The sequence below is a fragment of the Eublepharis macularius genome, chromosome 9 (assembly GCF_028583425.1).
Source record: "Eublepharis macularius isolate TG4126 chromosome 9, MPM_Emac_v1.0, whole genome shotgun sequence".
In the NCBI taxonomy this organism is placed as follows: Eukaryota; Metazoa; Chordata; class Lepidosauria; order Squamata; family Eublepharidae; genus Eublepharis; species Eublepharis macularius.
In genome coordinates this window covers 62036337-62049555 of record NC_072798.1, presented here as the reverse complement: position 1 = coordinate 62049555, position 13219 = coordinate 62036337, and the positions used below count along the sequence as shown (strand labels likewise).

Here is a 13219-nt window from a genome sequence, read left to right as displayed (position 1 = left end):
GGTATCCTAGCAACCTTCCCACAAACTGGGTTGAGTGTGTCTTCCTTTTGGAAGAGAAAGAGACCAAGCACACAACTGGACTCCCAAATTTTCTACAGACGAAATTAAAAATGCTTTTGGGAGTCTGTAATCTGAGTTGGTACCAGACACCTGTCATGGGTGAATGATGCTTTGCTCTCTGGAGAGTGCTGCTTAATATGAATATGATACTGAAAATATTTCTAGATATATTCATACTTTTTGGCTCTCAATGTTCCTCTTTTCTTTTAAAGCAGTATGTGATCAAGCTTTTTAGCTAAACACAGATGTTGTTTTCACAGTCTGTAGAGAATAGCTCTGTTGCACAAAAACAAAACTTTTACTCCCAGATTAAAATGCAATCGAAAGTTGGGCCAACTTTCTGAATGTTAGGAATGGAAGTTTAGTTCAAGACAGCTTACAATTTCAAGGTTAAAACCATAACAAGTACAGTAAATCTCCATTAACCATCCTGCCCTGCTCTATAAAACCTTGAGCACTTTGGGCCATCTGTCCCATAGAGATCCCTTCCTCTTTTATGACTAAAATGCTCTCTTAACAAAACAATCCGTGCCTCAGGTTTGTAGGTTCTTTATGAGTACAGGATTGTATTGGGAGGGGTTGATACTTTTCTTAAAGGATGCATCAGCTCAGTCCTTGCTAGCATAAAACAATACAGATCCCAACGTAGTGACTGAAAATTAATAATAAAGAGCCGTGTCATCCTAGAGAGAATAGTAGCGACCACCCATTTACTGTCCAGTTCCTCTCATCTTGCTGTGTGCCTAATAATATACATGATGAGACTCCCTGAGAGTGCCATATTTGGTTAATTCAATCTAATTTCATACAAGTAAACCAAGAGGCTGTTTTCCATATTTTGTCAGTGACATAAACATATACGATGTTTTAATGCCTTTTCTGGAAGTAGCTTTTCTCATTCTCCCATGTATTTAAGTGTAACTCTTTGTTCTTTCCTGGCAGTGTTCAAATGTTCCAGTGAAATTAGTAGGATAATGCCTTTTATCAGCATACAATAAATAAACATTACTATATTCAAGTCATTTCTAGACTTAAACCCATTCTCCCAATGGGACATAGATTGTGAGAATGACATGATGAGATTTAAATTTACCTGTCCAGGTGAACATTACTGCCTTCTGCCTCTGGAAAATGGATAATTTCCCTACACCTGCAATTATGCTGGGAATATGTATTTGATAACCTTCTCAGTGATGATGATTTAAAACATGCTGCCTACAGAGTAGAAACATCCCATGATCATTCTTGATTATACAATAATGTGTGTGTAGGGGAGAATCTTATAGAAACTAATAGATTTTAAAACAAAAATTGATTTATCCTATTCATGATGAAAGGCCATTTGGGATAAAACATGTGAGTCTTGCAACGGTTTGAGAGTATGCTATAATGATGATATAAAAGCACTTCAGAGTTCCATAATATAATTTAACAGATGCTGTGGTGTATTTTGCAGCATGCTTTGTCTGATAAAGCCAATGTGAAAACATTTGATCCCAAGACAACCTGTTTGCAAGAATGCCTTATCACTACTTTCCAGGAAGCTTACTTTGTCTCAGAAAGTTTTGAAGAAGCTAAAGAGAAGATGAGGCAAGTGTTTCTCTTGACCCTTAAAAACAACCCCCAAATCTAATTTTCTCTTATCTGGATGTGCAGAAACGGGAGTTTAATTTTCTTTTTCTTACAGGGACTTTGCAAAATCAATCAACCGTCCCTTTTCTGTATATTTCAACCCGTATACCCAAAGCATTGAAATTCTGAAAGACACCAGAAGTATTGAAAATGTTGTTCAAGATCTTCGGAGTGACCTGAACACAGTGTGCGATGCTTTAAGCAAAATGAACCGATATTTGGGGATATGACTTCTTCTGTGCTTTGTGGCCTTGGAGCACAGTTGTGCCAGCACCATTATGAGATGCTATTCCCTTCGTAGTGCAGTCTGACCCCTCTCTCTTGCATGAACATCAGCTTGCTCAGTGTGCACTCTGTAGCTTCAGATATGCCAGCGATCACATGGAAATTCACATGGAATTAAACGCAAGAAAGTGACATCAATAAATGTACATTTCAGGGAGGAGAGTAGCAGCATTATAACAGAACCACAGCAATCATAATGCTTCCAGCAAAACTGTAATAAGGACTGAATCAATTTTTCATTTCCTTACGCTTGCTGAAATAAAAATCTATTGAAGTCCATAATACATGAGTTTCATTGGGTGAGGGATTTCCCTAAGGTGAGCACCACCACTGCCAAAAAGCCTCTGCCCCTTGCACACGCCCGTATAGCCACACGTAATGCTGGCATTCCACAGTGGGCTTGCCTAATAATATTAACTCATATGAGGTCAGATGGGAGAAGGCTGTCCTTGAGAATCCCTTGGTCCAAATTGTTTATGGCTAAGTTAAGATCATCACTTTGGCTGAAGACTTGTGGCCAAAGTGAGCCAGTCAGTATAGGTCTTAAAGCACCTGTGTCTGAGCTTTCCTGTGGCATACGTCTATTAATGAGTGGCTGCCACATTCTCACCCAGTTGTGCTTTCAGGGCATATTTTATTTATTTATTTATTTATTTATTAACTTAATTTACACCCTGCCTTTTCCTCCAGTGGGGACCCAAAGCAGCTTACATCATTCTCCTTTCCTCCATTTTATCCCCACAACCCTGTGACTTAAGTTAGGCTAAGAGTATGTGACTGACCCAAGGTCATGTACGCTTCCATGGCTGAGTGAGGATTCAAACCTGGGTCTCCGAGATCCTAGTCCGGGATGCTAACCACTGCACAATACTGGTTTTCTACTTATGCAGCCTTATGTAGCCTCGTATGCATCTGTCCAGTATGGAGTTTATCAAGGTTTATAAAAGTGGTCCAGCCATCTTTTCTACTGGGAGTGGCTGCAATACCAGTGATGATACCAGTTATTCCAGTGATTGATGCTACTTGAATTCTCCAGAGGCATACTTGGGTTCAGGAACATCCTTAAACCTTTAGGAGGAGGATGCAACCCCTTTAGAACAGGACCTCCCAAGTGGATTCAGCAATTGAAACAAAATTCTGTGGGGCTGGTTCACATATGCTAATCCATTGCTTGATGTTTGTGGTAACTTGCTGGAATGACCCCCCACTGATTGCTGCATTTTGCAGTGGGATTGCCTTCTTTGGAAGTTTTTAAGTGAAGGCTAGACGGCCATCTGACAGCAACACTGATTCTGTGAACCTAGGCAGATCATGAGAGGGAGAGCAGGAAGGGTTACATTAGTACTTAACTCTTGTGGCCTTCTTCCCCGCCCAGAGTAATGCTGATTGCCACTTTGGGATTAGGAAGCAATTTTCCCCAGGCCAGTTTGGCTAGGGATCCTGACAGTGTTATGACATCTGCTGGGCTTGGAGCAGGGGTCACTGGGGGTATGGGGTGTAGATGTCCCTGGAGGTCCCTTCCAGTCCCTGGAGGTCCCTTCCAATCCTATGATTCTATAAGTTCACTTTTGAGTCAATAAATGCTGAACAATCTATTTACTTGTTCATGCGCACATGCAGGCTAATGTGCTATTGAAAAATCTTATTTGGTGGTCATTTTGTTTTCTTAAAAAAAGTTTCTTTGAAACAGCTAAATATAAGAAATAGCTCTTCTTCTCCATTAGGGTTTTTTCCCCCTTTATGACTACTAAAGCCCCTCCAGGACCTGTGAGGAAAAAAAAACTACAAAGTTTTCATTTCTCTTGTAAGTGGAGACATATTTCTTTTTTGCTTAGAGAGGCCCATTTTTTTTCCTGTTGCCTGCATGTTTGGGTGTCTCTAGTGACTTGGCTGAACGGTGGTTTATGTAACACTGTGAAGTGCAGGAGGAACGTATATTTCTGTTAAATGGTCTTTGGAGGCTGCAAAGGAAAATATGCATAATGGACAAATCTTTCAAAGCAGCTGAGTAATTACAAAGCATTGGAGCAACTTTTCATTCCCCCCTTCATATAATATATGTATGAGGATATTTAAATGTAGTTGTGGTATCTAATCAATAGATTGCACAAAATAATACAAAGCCACATGGCAGTGTTTGAAACATTCCTTAAAAGATTTCAGGCATTTTAAAGGCTGCAATCCATTGAATTCAGTCAGCCTGTAGCCATTTGTCAATTTCATTCTCAGTTGACCAATTGTAGCATTTTAAATTTATCAAGAGAAGAGACTTTTGAGAATATTTAAGCACAGAAAGTTTTTCTCAGTTGAATAGCCAATATCTACTATATTTGTGTGTGTGTGTGTGGGGGGGATGTCTGTGTGTGAAAATTCCTTTCAAATATGGTTGTTGTGGATTTTCCGGGCTGTATAGTTGTGGTCTTGGCATTGTAGTTCCTGACGTTTTGCCAGCAGCTGTGACTGGCATCTTCAGAGGTGTAGCACCAAAAGACAGAGATCTCTCAGTGTCACAGTGTGGAAAAGATGTTGGGAGGTAATTTATATCTACTCGGGAAGGTGGGATTGGGCTGAGTCATCCTGTAAGAGTTTCCCAGGGTGTGGAATGCTAATGGAGGGAGGTTTCACTGTATCCTGAGGAGGTTCTTTTGCATATGGATTTGTGCTTGATATGCTAATCTTCTCTGCAGGGCTATTGTAGGGTGTAGAGTCTCTTGTTAGCCTGGTGTTTTTCAGGACTGGAAACCATGCTCTATTCATTCTTAAAGTCTCTTCTTTCCTGTTGAAATTGTGCTTATGCTTATGAATTTCAATGGCTTCCCTGTGCCATTGCACAGATTGCACAGGGAAGCCATTGAAATTGGGCTTAAAATTGCTTGCTAGATGTATTAGTGCAACGTGTTCTCCATGATGCACAAAGCAGAGAGGTTTATACCTATCCTTTTGCTTCTTGGGGAGAACTGTGGAACAAACGTTGACTGTGAAGTTTGCATACAGATGTGGAGCTAACCACTCTAAACAGATGAACCACATAATCCAAGAAGTGCATTCTAATATCCTTTGTGACGCTGGAAGGGTGAATCTCTTGGATCACCTGCTGCTTTATTGGTGTTTATAAAAACATTGCTATCTTGGGCGTGCAATGAAGTTGCTTAGGCAGCTGGTTCAGCCTTGTCTCAATGGTCTTGCTGTAAGCAAAGCTGATGGAAGAAGCCTGCCTTTCCCAGATTCACTTTTGACAGATGGTGCATTTGTCTTTTGTGAGTGGCGTGAGATGCACCATGATTTCCCTTTTCCTATGTACTCTCTGTGTGGCACAAAAATCATGTGCATGGGGGAGGGGACAATGATCCTTCCTTAAGCAAGAGCAGCTCAGACAGATGAAGAGAGCAAACAGGCTGGCTTAGTTCTTTGCTGCTATTCTATCTATACTTCTTGATATTAGTCTTTGTTCCATTAGCAACCACTTCAGAGTAACAAGTGACCCCTTGGCCAGGTATTTTACGACTTTCTTTCTCCTTGTCTCTTAAATGGAGCCTAATAACTCTCCTGTAGCACTTCAGCAGCAAATTGTAGGTTATCAGGATTTACTTCAGTGGATCTCAAAACCACTGTAAGAGAAATAACAGAACCTACTTGACTCCGTCAGGTAATCGAACACAAACGAGGCATGACTAGCCACTGGCCTTCACTCCAACAACAACTAGGACTCGTTCTTGAAGCTTTGCTCTCTTTGTTATGCAAAGGAACCAGTAATAATTATATTGTCAGGATTAATTCTAAGCTATTCTGGAACTGTCCACAGCTTTTGTTGTTGTTGTTTAAAGCAGCACCATATCTTAATTATGTATAGCTAAGAAGTAAATCTTCGCATGGATTAGGGAACAGCTGTTGAAATCTCATAGACAGTTTAGGACGAATGAAGTCGGCCGAACTGTCTCCTGTGAAGATGGAGTGTCACTGAAATGGAACGTCATGAAAGGATCAAGGCTTCTTGTGACTAAAGCATGCTTTAATTCAATGCTTTAATTTTATTAGTGAATGCAATTAAAATAAATGGAATGGAATGTTTGCTTACTTTTTTCTTCTTGAAATGTTCCTCGACGTTATGTGCAGGAGGCATTCAGGTGGCAGATCCCCTCTTGACTAAATAATAAGTCTTCAAAAGTAAGGACCCCAACCTCCTGTGTGTTGATAGGACAGGAATGGCGGGGAGGGTTGTTGTTCATGCTGTGGATGTAATCCCTGGACTTTACAATTACAGCATCACACGTAGCAGGCATTAGAAAAGACCTTTCTCTGCCTCAGACCCTGCAGAACCAGGCCAGTCAGGGTAGGCAGTACTGGCAGAGGTCACCAAGTGAGCAGGCTTGATACAATGCAGGCTTATATATGGAGAGAGGCCATGGCTTTGTGGTCGTGCACTTGCTTTGGTAGATGGGCAGGAGGGATGCAAAAGTGAGGCCTGATAATTTTCTCAAATGTCCCCATAATGCCATTTTCTCTCTCATCTGGGCTTTCTTCAGAACCTGGCTAGGTTAAAAAAAAACTTTTCCAAAAACATTGAAGGGAAGAACAATCTTCTTGGTTGCCTATTCTCCTTGCAAATCCCCCCCCCTTTACAAAAGTTTTACAGGAAGAAGAGTTTGGGAACTCTGTATTTCCAGGATAGTCCTTGCGGATCACAGGGAGAGTGGTGAGGACTGTCACACGTTACTGGAATGTGGGAGTCACAGGCACTGAAACAACCATTTCCGTTTCCAAATGTTACACCTTTTACATGTGACCCCAGATCATACAAACGGTGCTTCTGGTGGTGAATATACAGAATTCAAAGACTCTCTCCTTGAAAAAAAGTCCATTGTGCCTTTATGACTCAGATAGTTTTCTCTGACTTGTAATCTTGCTTTGGAGTTTTTATTAAGAAAGTAAGATCAGTTAGTGTCATGGGCTGGGCCAGCCCAAGCAGGGTGGTTCAAGTCCAAACCTTAAAGCCAAAGTCAAAGGGGAGTTCCAAGAGCAAAAGCCAAGTCAAACCGGTGGTCAGAGCACGAGATAAAGCCAGGAGTGAGTCCAGAGTCCAAAAGCAAGGTCAGGCACAGTCCAAGGTCAGTCACCGATAGTGTCAGGTCCAAAAGCAGGCACGGGCAAGGTTCACGAAACACAGAGTGGTTGCAAGCAGGAGACACGTTGCTTCCACGCCCAGCAGTTCCTCCAGACTGGTTCTTATAGCCAGGTGTGGTTTTCAGCCAGCTGCTGGGGCTCTATCCTGCCACTACTCATCATCACTCTCCAGCAGCTGGCGTTGGCTTAAGAGGCGAGCACTGCGCCGTCTCTCCTGCAGTTCCAGTCTCTGGCACTGCCTGCGGCGTTCCTTGGGTGTGGGTGAACCTGGAGGGGTGGAGGCTCTTGGCTGCGCTGCACCTGTAGAAGTCCCTGGCTGAGCTTCCTCTGTAGTATTGGAGCTGGAGGGTGCTGGTGCCTCAGCTGCTGGCTGTAAGCTCTGATCAGCCAGCAGCTGTTGCTCCTGATTGCTGGCTTCTGCTGAATCAGGGCTAGGGCTGGCTACACAGGGCTCCTCTTCTCCTGAGGAGTCCTGGCTGGCTACACGAGGCTCCTCTCCTCCAGAGGAGACCTCACTCTCAGACTGGGCCATGACAGTTAGCATAGTTGACAAACTCACTTGGCATAATAAGGGAATTATTGACAGTTATCAAATTGCCCTCTCATTCCTCTGGAAATAGGTTACATTTATCTAAGGTGTTCACTTAGCTTTAGTGATCTGGACTCTGGAAATTGGGTTTCTGGCTCAGACTTATTTGTTTACAGAGTAACTCAGAAAGGATGTTTTATGGGCAGGAGATATAGGCACTTGCTTTGTTTGCACAAAATAAATAGGCTTGGTGAGAATGCGTATAAAGGGTTGTAACATTTGCCACTATCCAGAGTCTGAATTGAACAACTGAGACACACCAACTTGGCATTTGCAAACAACATTTAGCTTCCTTCATGTGAGGGAGAGCACATGAACATAACACGATGCTCAGCTGCAGTTCATTTGGATTATTAAACAAACAAACCCCCCACAGCAGTAAGTTTTATGAGGGACGCTGTCCAGCAGGAATCCGAGTCCTCCTTGATAAAGCATTTTAAAAGATAATCTTCTAGATGGTGGGATCATTTGAAAGTCTGAGTCAGTTGCCATCTTCAAAAAAAAGTGGATTAAATCAATGCACAGAATCAGATGTCTCAGCAAGCTTGGGCCCTCAGCTGCACTTGATTTTGCAAGTTTCCCACTATGGAGAAAGTGTCTCCTTTTCTTCTTCCGCAGCCTTCTGACACCAGACTGGGGCTGTGGGCAGCATAACCCCAAACTAGACAGAGAGCCAATTTCTGGGTTCTTGGGTCAGTGTTAGAATTTGATCTTGAGAGCTATTGCCTGAATGGTAACTAGGCAAGGGCGGGCAGCCAGATCACTAGAATTCTTACCAGTTTGGCTAACCCTGTTGCATCATATTGCTTACCACTCACTAGGGATAATTGTGTATGTTTAGGTGTGTGCTCCTGCACTTATTCCCTGCTGATAGGCATGCTTCATGTATGATCAGAATTAGAGTGCTGTTCAGTCTAAGGTTTCCATGTCCTTCAGTCCACCCATGATTTCCTCTTTAAGCTGCAGATTGAAAACCAGCTTCAAGCAATTATAGTAAACATTTTGGGGGGGTGGGATGGTTTACACCATAACACAAATGTATGGAGCTTTGGAAGCTTTGCATTTGCCAGTGTCAGGTCCAGTGTATATCTAAACTGTACTGACTCCATTTTCTAATGCTTCTAGTGTTTGAGTGTTTTCTTCCCAGGTGCACCAGTTCCCAGGCAGCATTCCCACCGGAGGAGACTGTTTTGTCTAACACCGTTCCACCAAGCATTGGCCTTGAAGGAGAGCAGCTTCCCAGGACTGAGAGATGTTGTTTTGAGAACTGTGGGGGGAGGCTGATCCAGATGGGTATTGTTACTCTGTATCTTATGCTTGCTCTTCATTGGTAACAATGATCATGTACCATCCTGATTCTCCTATTCAGGACAGTGGACTATAATGGACCTTTTCTGCAGTAAAGTTTCCTTTTCCAAACAATGGACTTGTGTTTGCTTCTAAAGGGAACCCTGTAGTGAGTGCCTTATTTAGCCACAGTCTGACATTTTGTTACCAATCATGTCTGAGTCGGGCCCAGCGGAATCCAAGGTTGTCCCGGACAGGGATCCTTTGTTTGATCCGTATGCGTCTCCCGACAATCAACCTGTGCAACCCGTGCAAGCCCAAGACTCCCAGGAGCTGGGAGCAGCCGGGAACGGAACCGGAGCCTCCACTTCCACCCCGCCTCTCATCGAACTCAGTACTCGGGACGAGACCGAAGCCGACCTCGGGGCAAGGCCGAAAGCGACCGCTCTCCCCTTGATTTCGGTACCCACCCCGTCGGAGTGGGGAGCCAGACCCCGAGAAACCAGAGAGCGTCGGGCAGGTGGACTCCATCCACGAGTTTCGATGGAAGGGCGCCGAAGCCTAGGAACCGTCCCGGAGCTAGACAGCAGCCAACCATGGCGATATTGGAACAGGACGTTCGAGCAGATGGAGGGGGACACGTCTCGCCGCGGCGCCCTGAGTTGGGATTACTCCGAACTTGCTCCGTGGAAAGAGCCAACGGAGGTCCCTGAACAAAGTTGGGAGCAGATACAAGGTCGCACCTATGCGGTGGATACCAGCATCTCGGCCGTGACGGGTATGGCCAAGGGAATTCTAGCCGCGAGATCGAGAGTCGTCCAAGGGGACCCTCCTCCTTGGGGCCCCTTTTCCCCGGTGAGTGCAACGAATGAAGGTTCCATAAGCGAGCAACGGGGGCCAAGTCGAATGCAACAGTTAGAAGCTAAACTGATGGATATGGAAGAAAGTTTGGCTCATGCCATCCATTTAATTTCGGCAATGGGAGCAGGGGAAAGACTGTCTCCTGAAGAGATGGCGATACAGATAGCTACCCTCCAAAGTGTCATCTCCTATCCGGTGGAGGATGTCCAGCAGCGGCCGTCACCTACCGGCGAAGGGGGCACCTATCCTGGCGAATCGGGAGAGCAACCCAAGGAACTTCCCGCACAGCAGGAAATTCCACCGAGAAGGGATGACCCGGTTGAGCCACCCGGAGAGACCCCCACCGAACCTCCTAACCAGGGAGGGGATGCGCCGCCAGACGAGACTCCCGTTGAGAGGCCTACGGAAGGGGGAGAAAAGCCAAGTGATACACCGGTGATACCCCCTCTTACTTCGCCTATAACGGTCCGGCCGGACCAAGCGGGAGCACACGCGGCTCCATCCGAGGAGGGAGCCCCTCGTCAACCGCGAGACACTGTCCCCGTCGGGCAACCTACGGGAGACGGTCTAACAGTGCCAAGAGGCCAGCCGCTGCTTCCCAGATTAACAACGCCCGGAGGGGCAAGCCCGCGCGGCCTTCCACCTGTTCAACCCTCGCCGCTGCGGCCCCTCTCACCTCAACCGCAGCTCATACCGTTGCAGCAGCCCCAGGACCAGCCCGTCTTACCACCCCCGAACCAACCGGGACGGCCTGCACCACTACGACACCTCCAACCCCCTCCTCAGCGGCCGATCTCCATTCAACCACACCAACCTCCTCCACCTCGACAGCTACCGCCAACGCCTCCCGTGTTACCAGCCAGACCGAGACTGCCGCCTCCTGCTCGCCCGCCACTGCAGCCTCCGGCCCAACCAAGACCAACCCCGACAGCGCAACCACGGCAATCTCCGCCAGCACCGCTGGTCCAACCTCCGCCCGCACAGCCAGCCCAACCCCAGCCGGCACCGCCGGTTCAACCGCCGCCAGTACAGCCGGCACCGTTGCCCCGACCGAGACTCCAGTTACCTCCTCCTGTGCCTCAGGCGCAACTAAGACTGCCGATGGACTTTTACCCAGCGCCTGCTCCGAGACAAGAACTCCCGATGGGCTGGGTGAAGCTGGAAGCCACCTTCGATGGGGATCCCTCCAAATTGGGATTTTTCTTAGTACAAGTGGTACAGTTTTTCAACCGATGGGGGCACCTTTTCGGCAGTGAGGCCAGTCAAATCGAACATCTTGGATCTCGTTTACAGGGCAAAGCAGCAGATTGGTATGTAGGACTATACAATGTCGGGGCCCCAGAACTCGATACTCTCCAGGGGTTAGTGGATGCTATCCGAGCGCAATATGAAGACCCCTTAGAAGAAACCCGGGCCCGAACAGAATTGCAAGCCATCAAACAAGGCAGCATGTCAGCCAGAGACTATGTCACAAAATTCCGGCAATTGGCAGCCAAGTGCCCTAGGTGTGAGGAGTCCACCAAGATTATTCTGTTCAAACAAGGCCTTAACCCGAGACTTTTGGACAGAGCCCTCATGCAAGACAATCCCCCCACGTTGCTAGGGTGGATCCAACTTGTTTGCGAAGTAGAGAATCGCATTTTGGAAGTCCGTTTGGTTGAACAACAACAACAAACGGGACAAAGAAGACCATTGACCTTACAGAGGGGAACACGGGGAGCTAGCTACGCCACCCGTGGAGCGAGAGATGCTAGATGGCAACAAGGGCTGTGTTTGCAATGCGGACAGGCTGGTCACTTTGCAGCACAATGCCCTTACCGGCCTGTGCAAAGACCTCCGCTCCAATTACGGCGTCCAACCCTTGCTCCGCTTCCTACGCTCCAACGCCCGACTCCAGCACCACGAGCAAATAGAGGCCGCGGCGCTTCCCAAAGGCCAGCCTCGGAGAGAGGGCTGGAAGCGGAAGAAGTCATGGAATACGATCCCGCTTCCCCAACCGCAGAAGCCAATCCAGAAAGTCCCCAGTCGGGAAACGAAATGGATCTGTCGTGAAAGGACCCAAACGACAGATCCGCCCTAAGCCCGTCCCTGCACGGAACCGGCCGCCTGGGTCCATCTTATTCATGCCAGTGACTCTAATCAACCCAGAGAGGAAGATGCACATTCGGGTGCAAGCTCTTATTGACTCGGGCTGCTCAAGAGACATCATCGCCCCTGCTCTAGTCAATGGACTAGTCCTACCAATTCGGGATCTACAAAATCCGGTAATCTTTGAGCAAATGGATGGTACCAACATGAATCCTGTAACAACTGAAACCATCCCAGTGATCACAGGCATGGGACAACATTGGGAAAAGAGGTCCTTTGTCATCAGCTCTACTGCCAAGTACCCGTTAATTCTAGGCAGCAAATGGCTATGTGATCACAATCCCTACATAGACTGGGCACAAGGATGTATTACCTTCAGTCATACCAACTGCAAAAATCACCGTTGGAATCAAAACTGGAGCGAAGATCCAACTCATAAAGAAAAGGCCCTTCTCACCCAAGAAGAAGTCAACCAAATACCCGAACCGTACTGGCCTTTTCTAAATGCTTTCTCTGAGGAGGAAGCAGATACTCTACCCCCGCACCGACGAACGGACTGTGCGGTAGAAATTTTACCCGGAGCCTCACTGCCCAAAGGACGACTTTATCCCATGAGTCTCCATGAACGCGAAGAGCTCCGGAAATTCATTGACACCAACCTCCAACGAGGGTTCATCCGCCCAGCCGCTAGCCCCCACGCCGCTCCAGTCCTCTTCGTGAAAAAGAAGGATGGGGGACTTCGACTGTGCACAGATTTCCGAGGCTTGAATGCAGTGTCCACCAACAACGCCTATCCTATACCGCTCATCCGAGACCTTCTCAACGTCGTGACCCAAGGTAAGATCTTTACGAAATTAGATCTAAAAGATGCTTACTTCCACGTTCGTATCAAGGCAGGGGATGAGTGGAAAACCGCTTTCAATACGCCCCTCGGACAATATGAATACTTAGTTATGCCTTTTGGTTTGACGGGAGCCCCGTCTGTATTCATGTCCATGATAAACGAAGTTCTACACGAATTTCTGTACAAAGGGGTGGTGGTGTACCTTGATGATGTGTTAATTTACTCGGACACCGAGGAAGAACATATTCAAACGGTACGAAAAGTCTTAGCCACCCTAATGAAGAATAAGCTACCCATCAAACTGTCCAAATGTGAATTCCATAAAACCGAACTCACTTACCTCGGGTATTGTATCTCCCAAGAAGGTCTGAAAATGGATCCAGCCAAAATACAGGCGATCCAGGACTGGCAGACACCCACCACCCGTAAAGAACTACAATCCTTCCTGGGTT

At 46.4% G+C, this 13219-nt stretch overlaps 1 protein-coding gene across 3 annotated transcripts in view; it reads left to right on the top strand.

The window, feature by feature from the left end:
• Window positions 1-1922, top strand: part of TPH2 (tryptophan hydroxylase 2) — a 92844-nt gene extending 90922 nt beyond the window's left edge. For all 3 annotated transcript variants that reach the window (XM_054988744.1, XM_054988743.1, XM_054988742.1), the window contains exons 10-11: window positions 1517-1650; window positions 1748-1922. In XM_054988744.1, coding sequence (XP_054844719.1) covers window positions 1517-1650; window positions 1748-1922 — 309 coding nt within the window. The remainder of the gene's footprint in view (window positions 1-1516; window positions 1651-1747) is intronic.
• Window positions 1923-13219: the final 11297 nt, after the last annotated feature.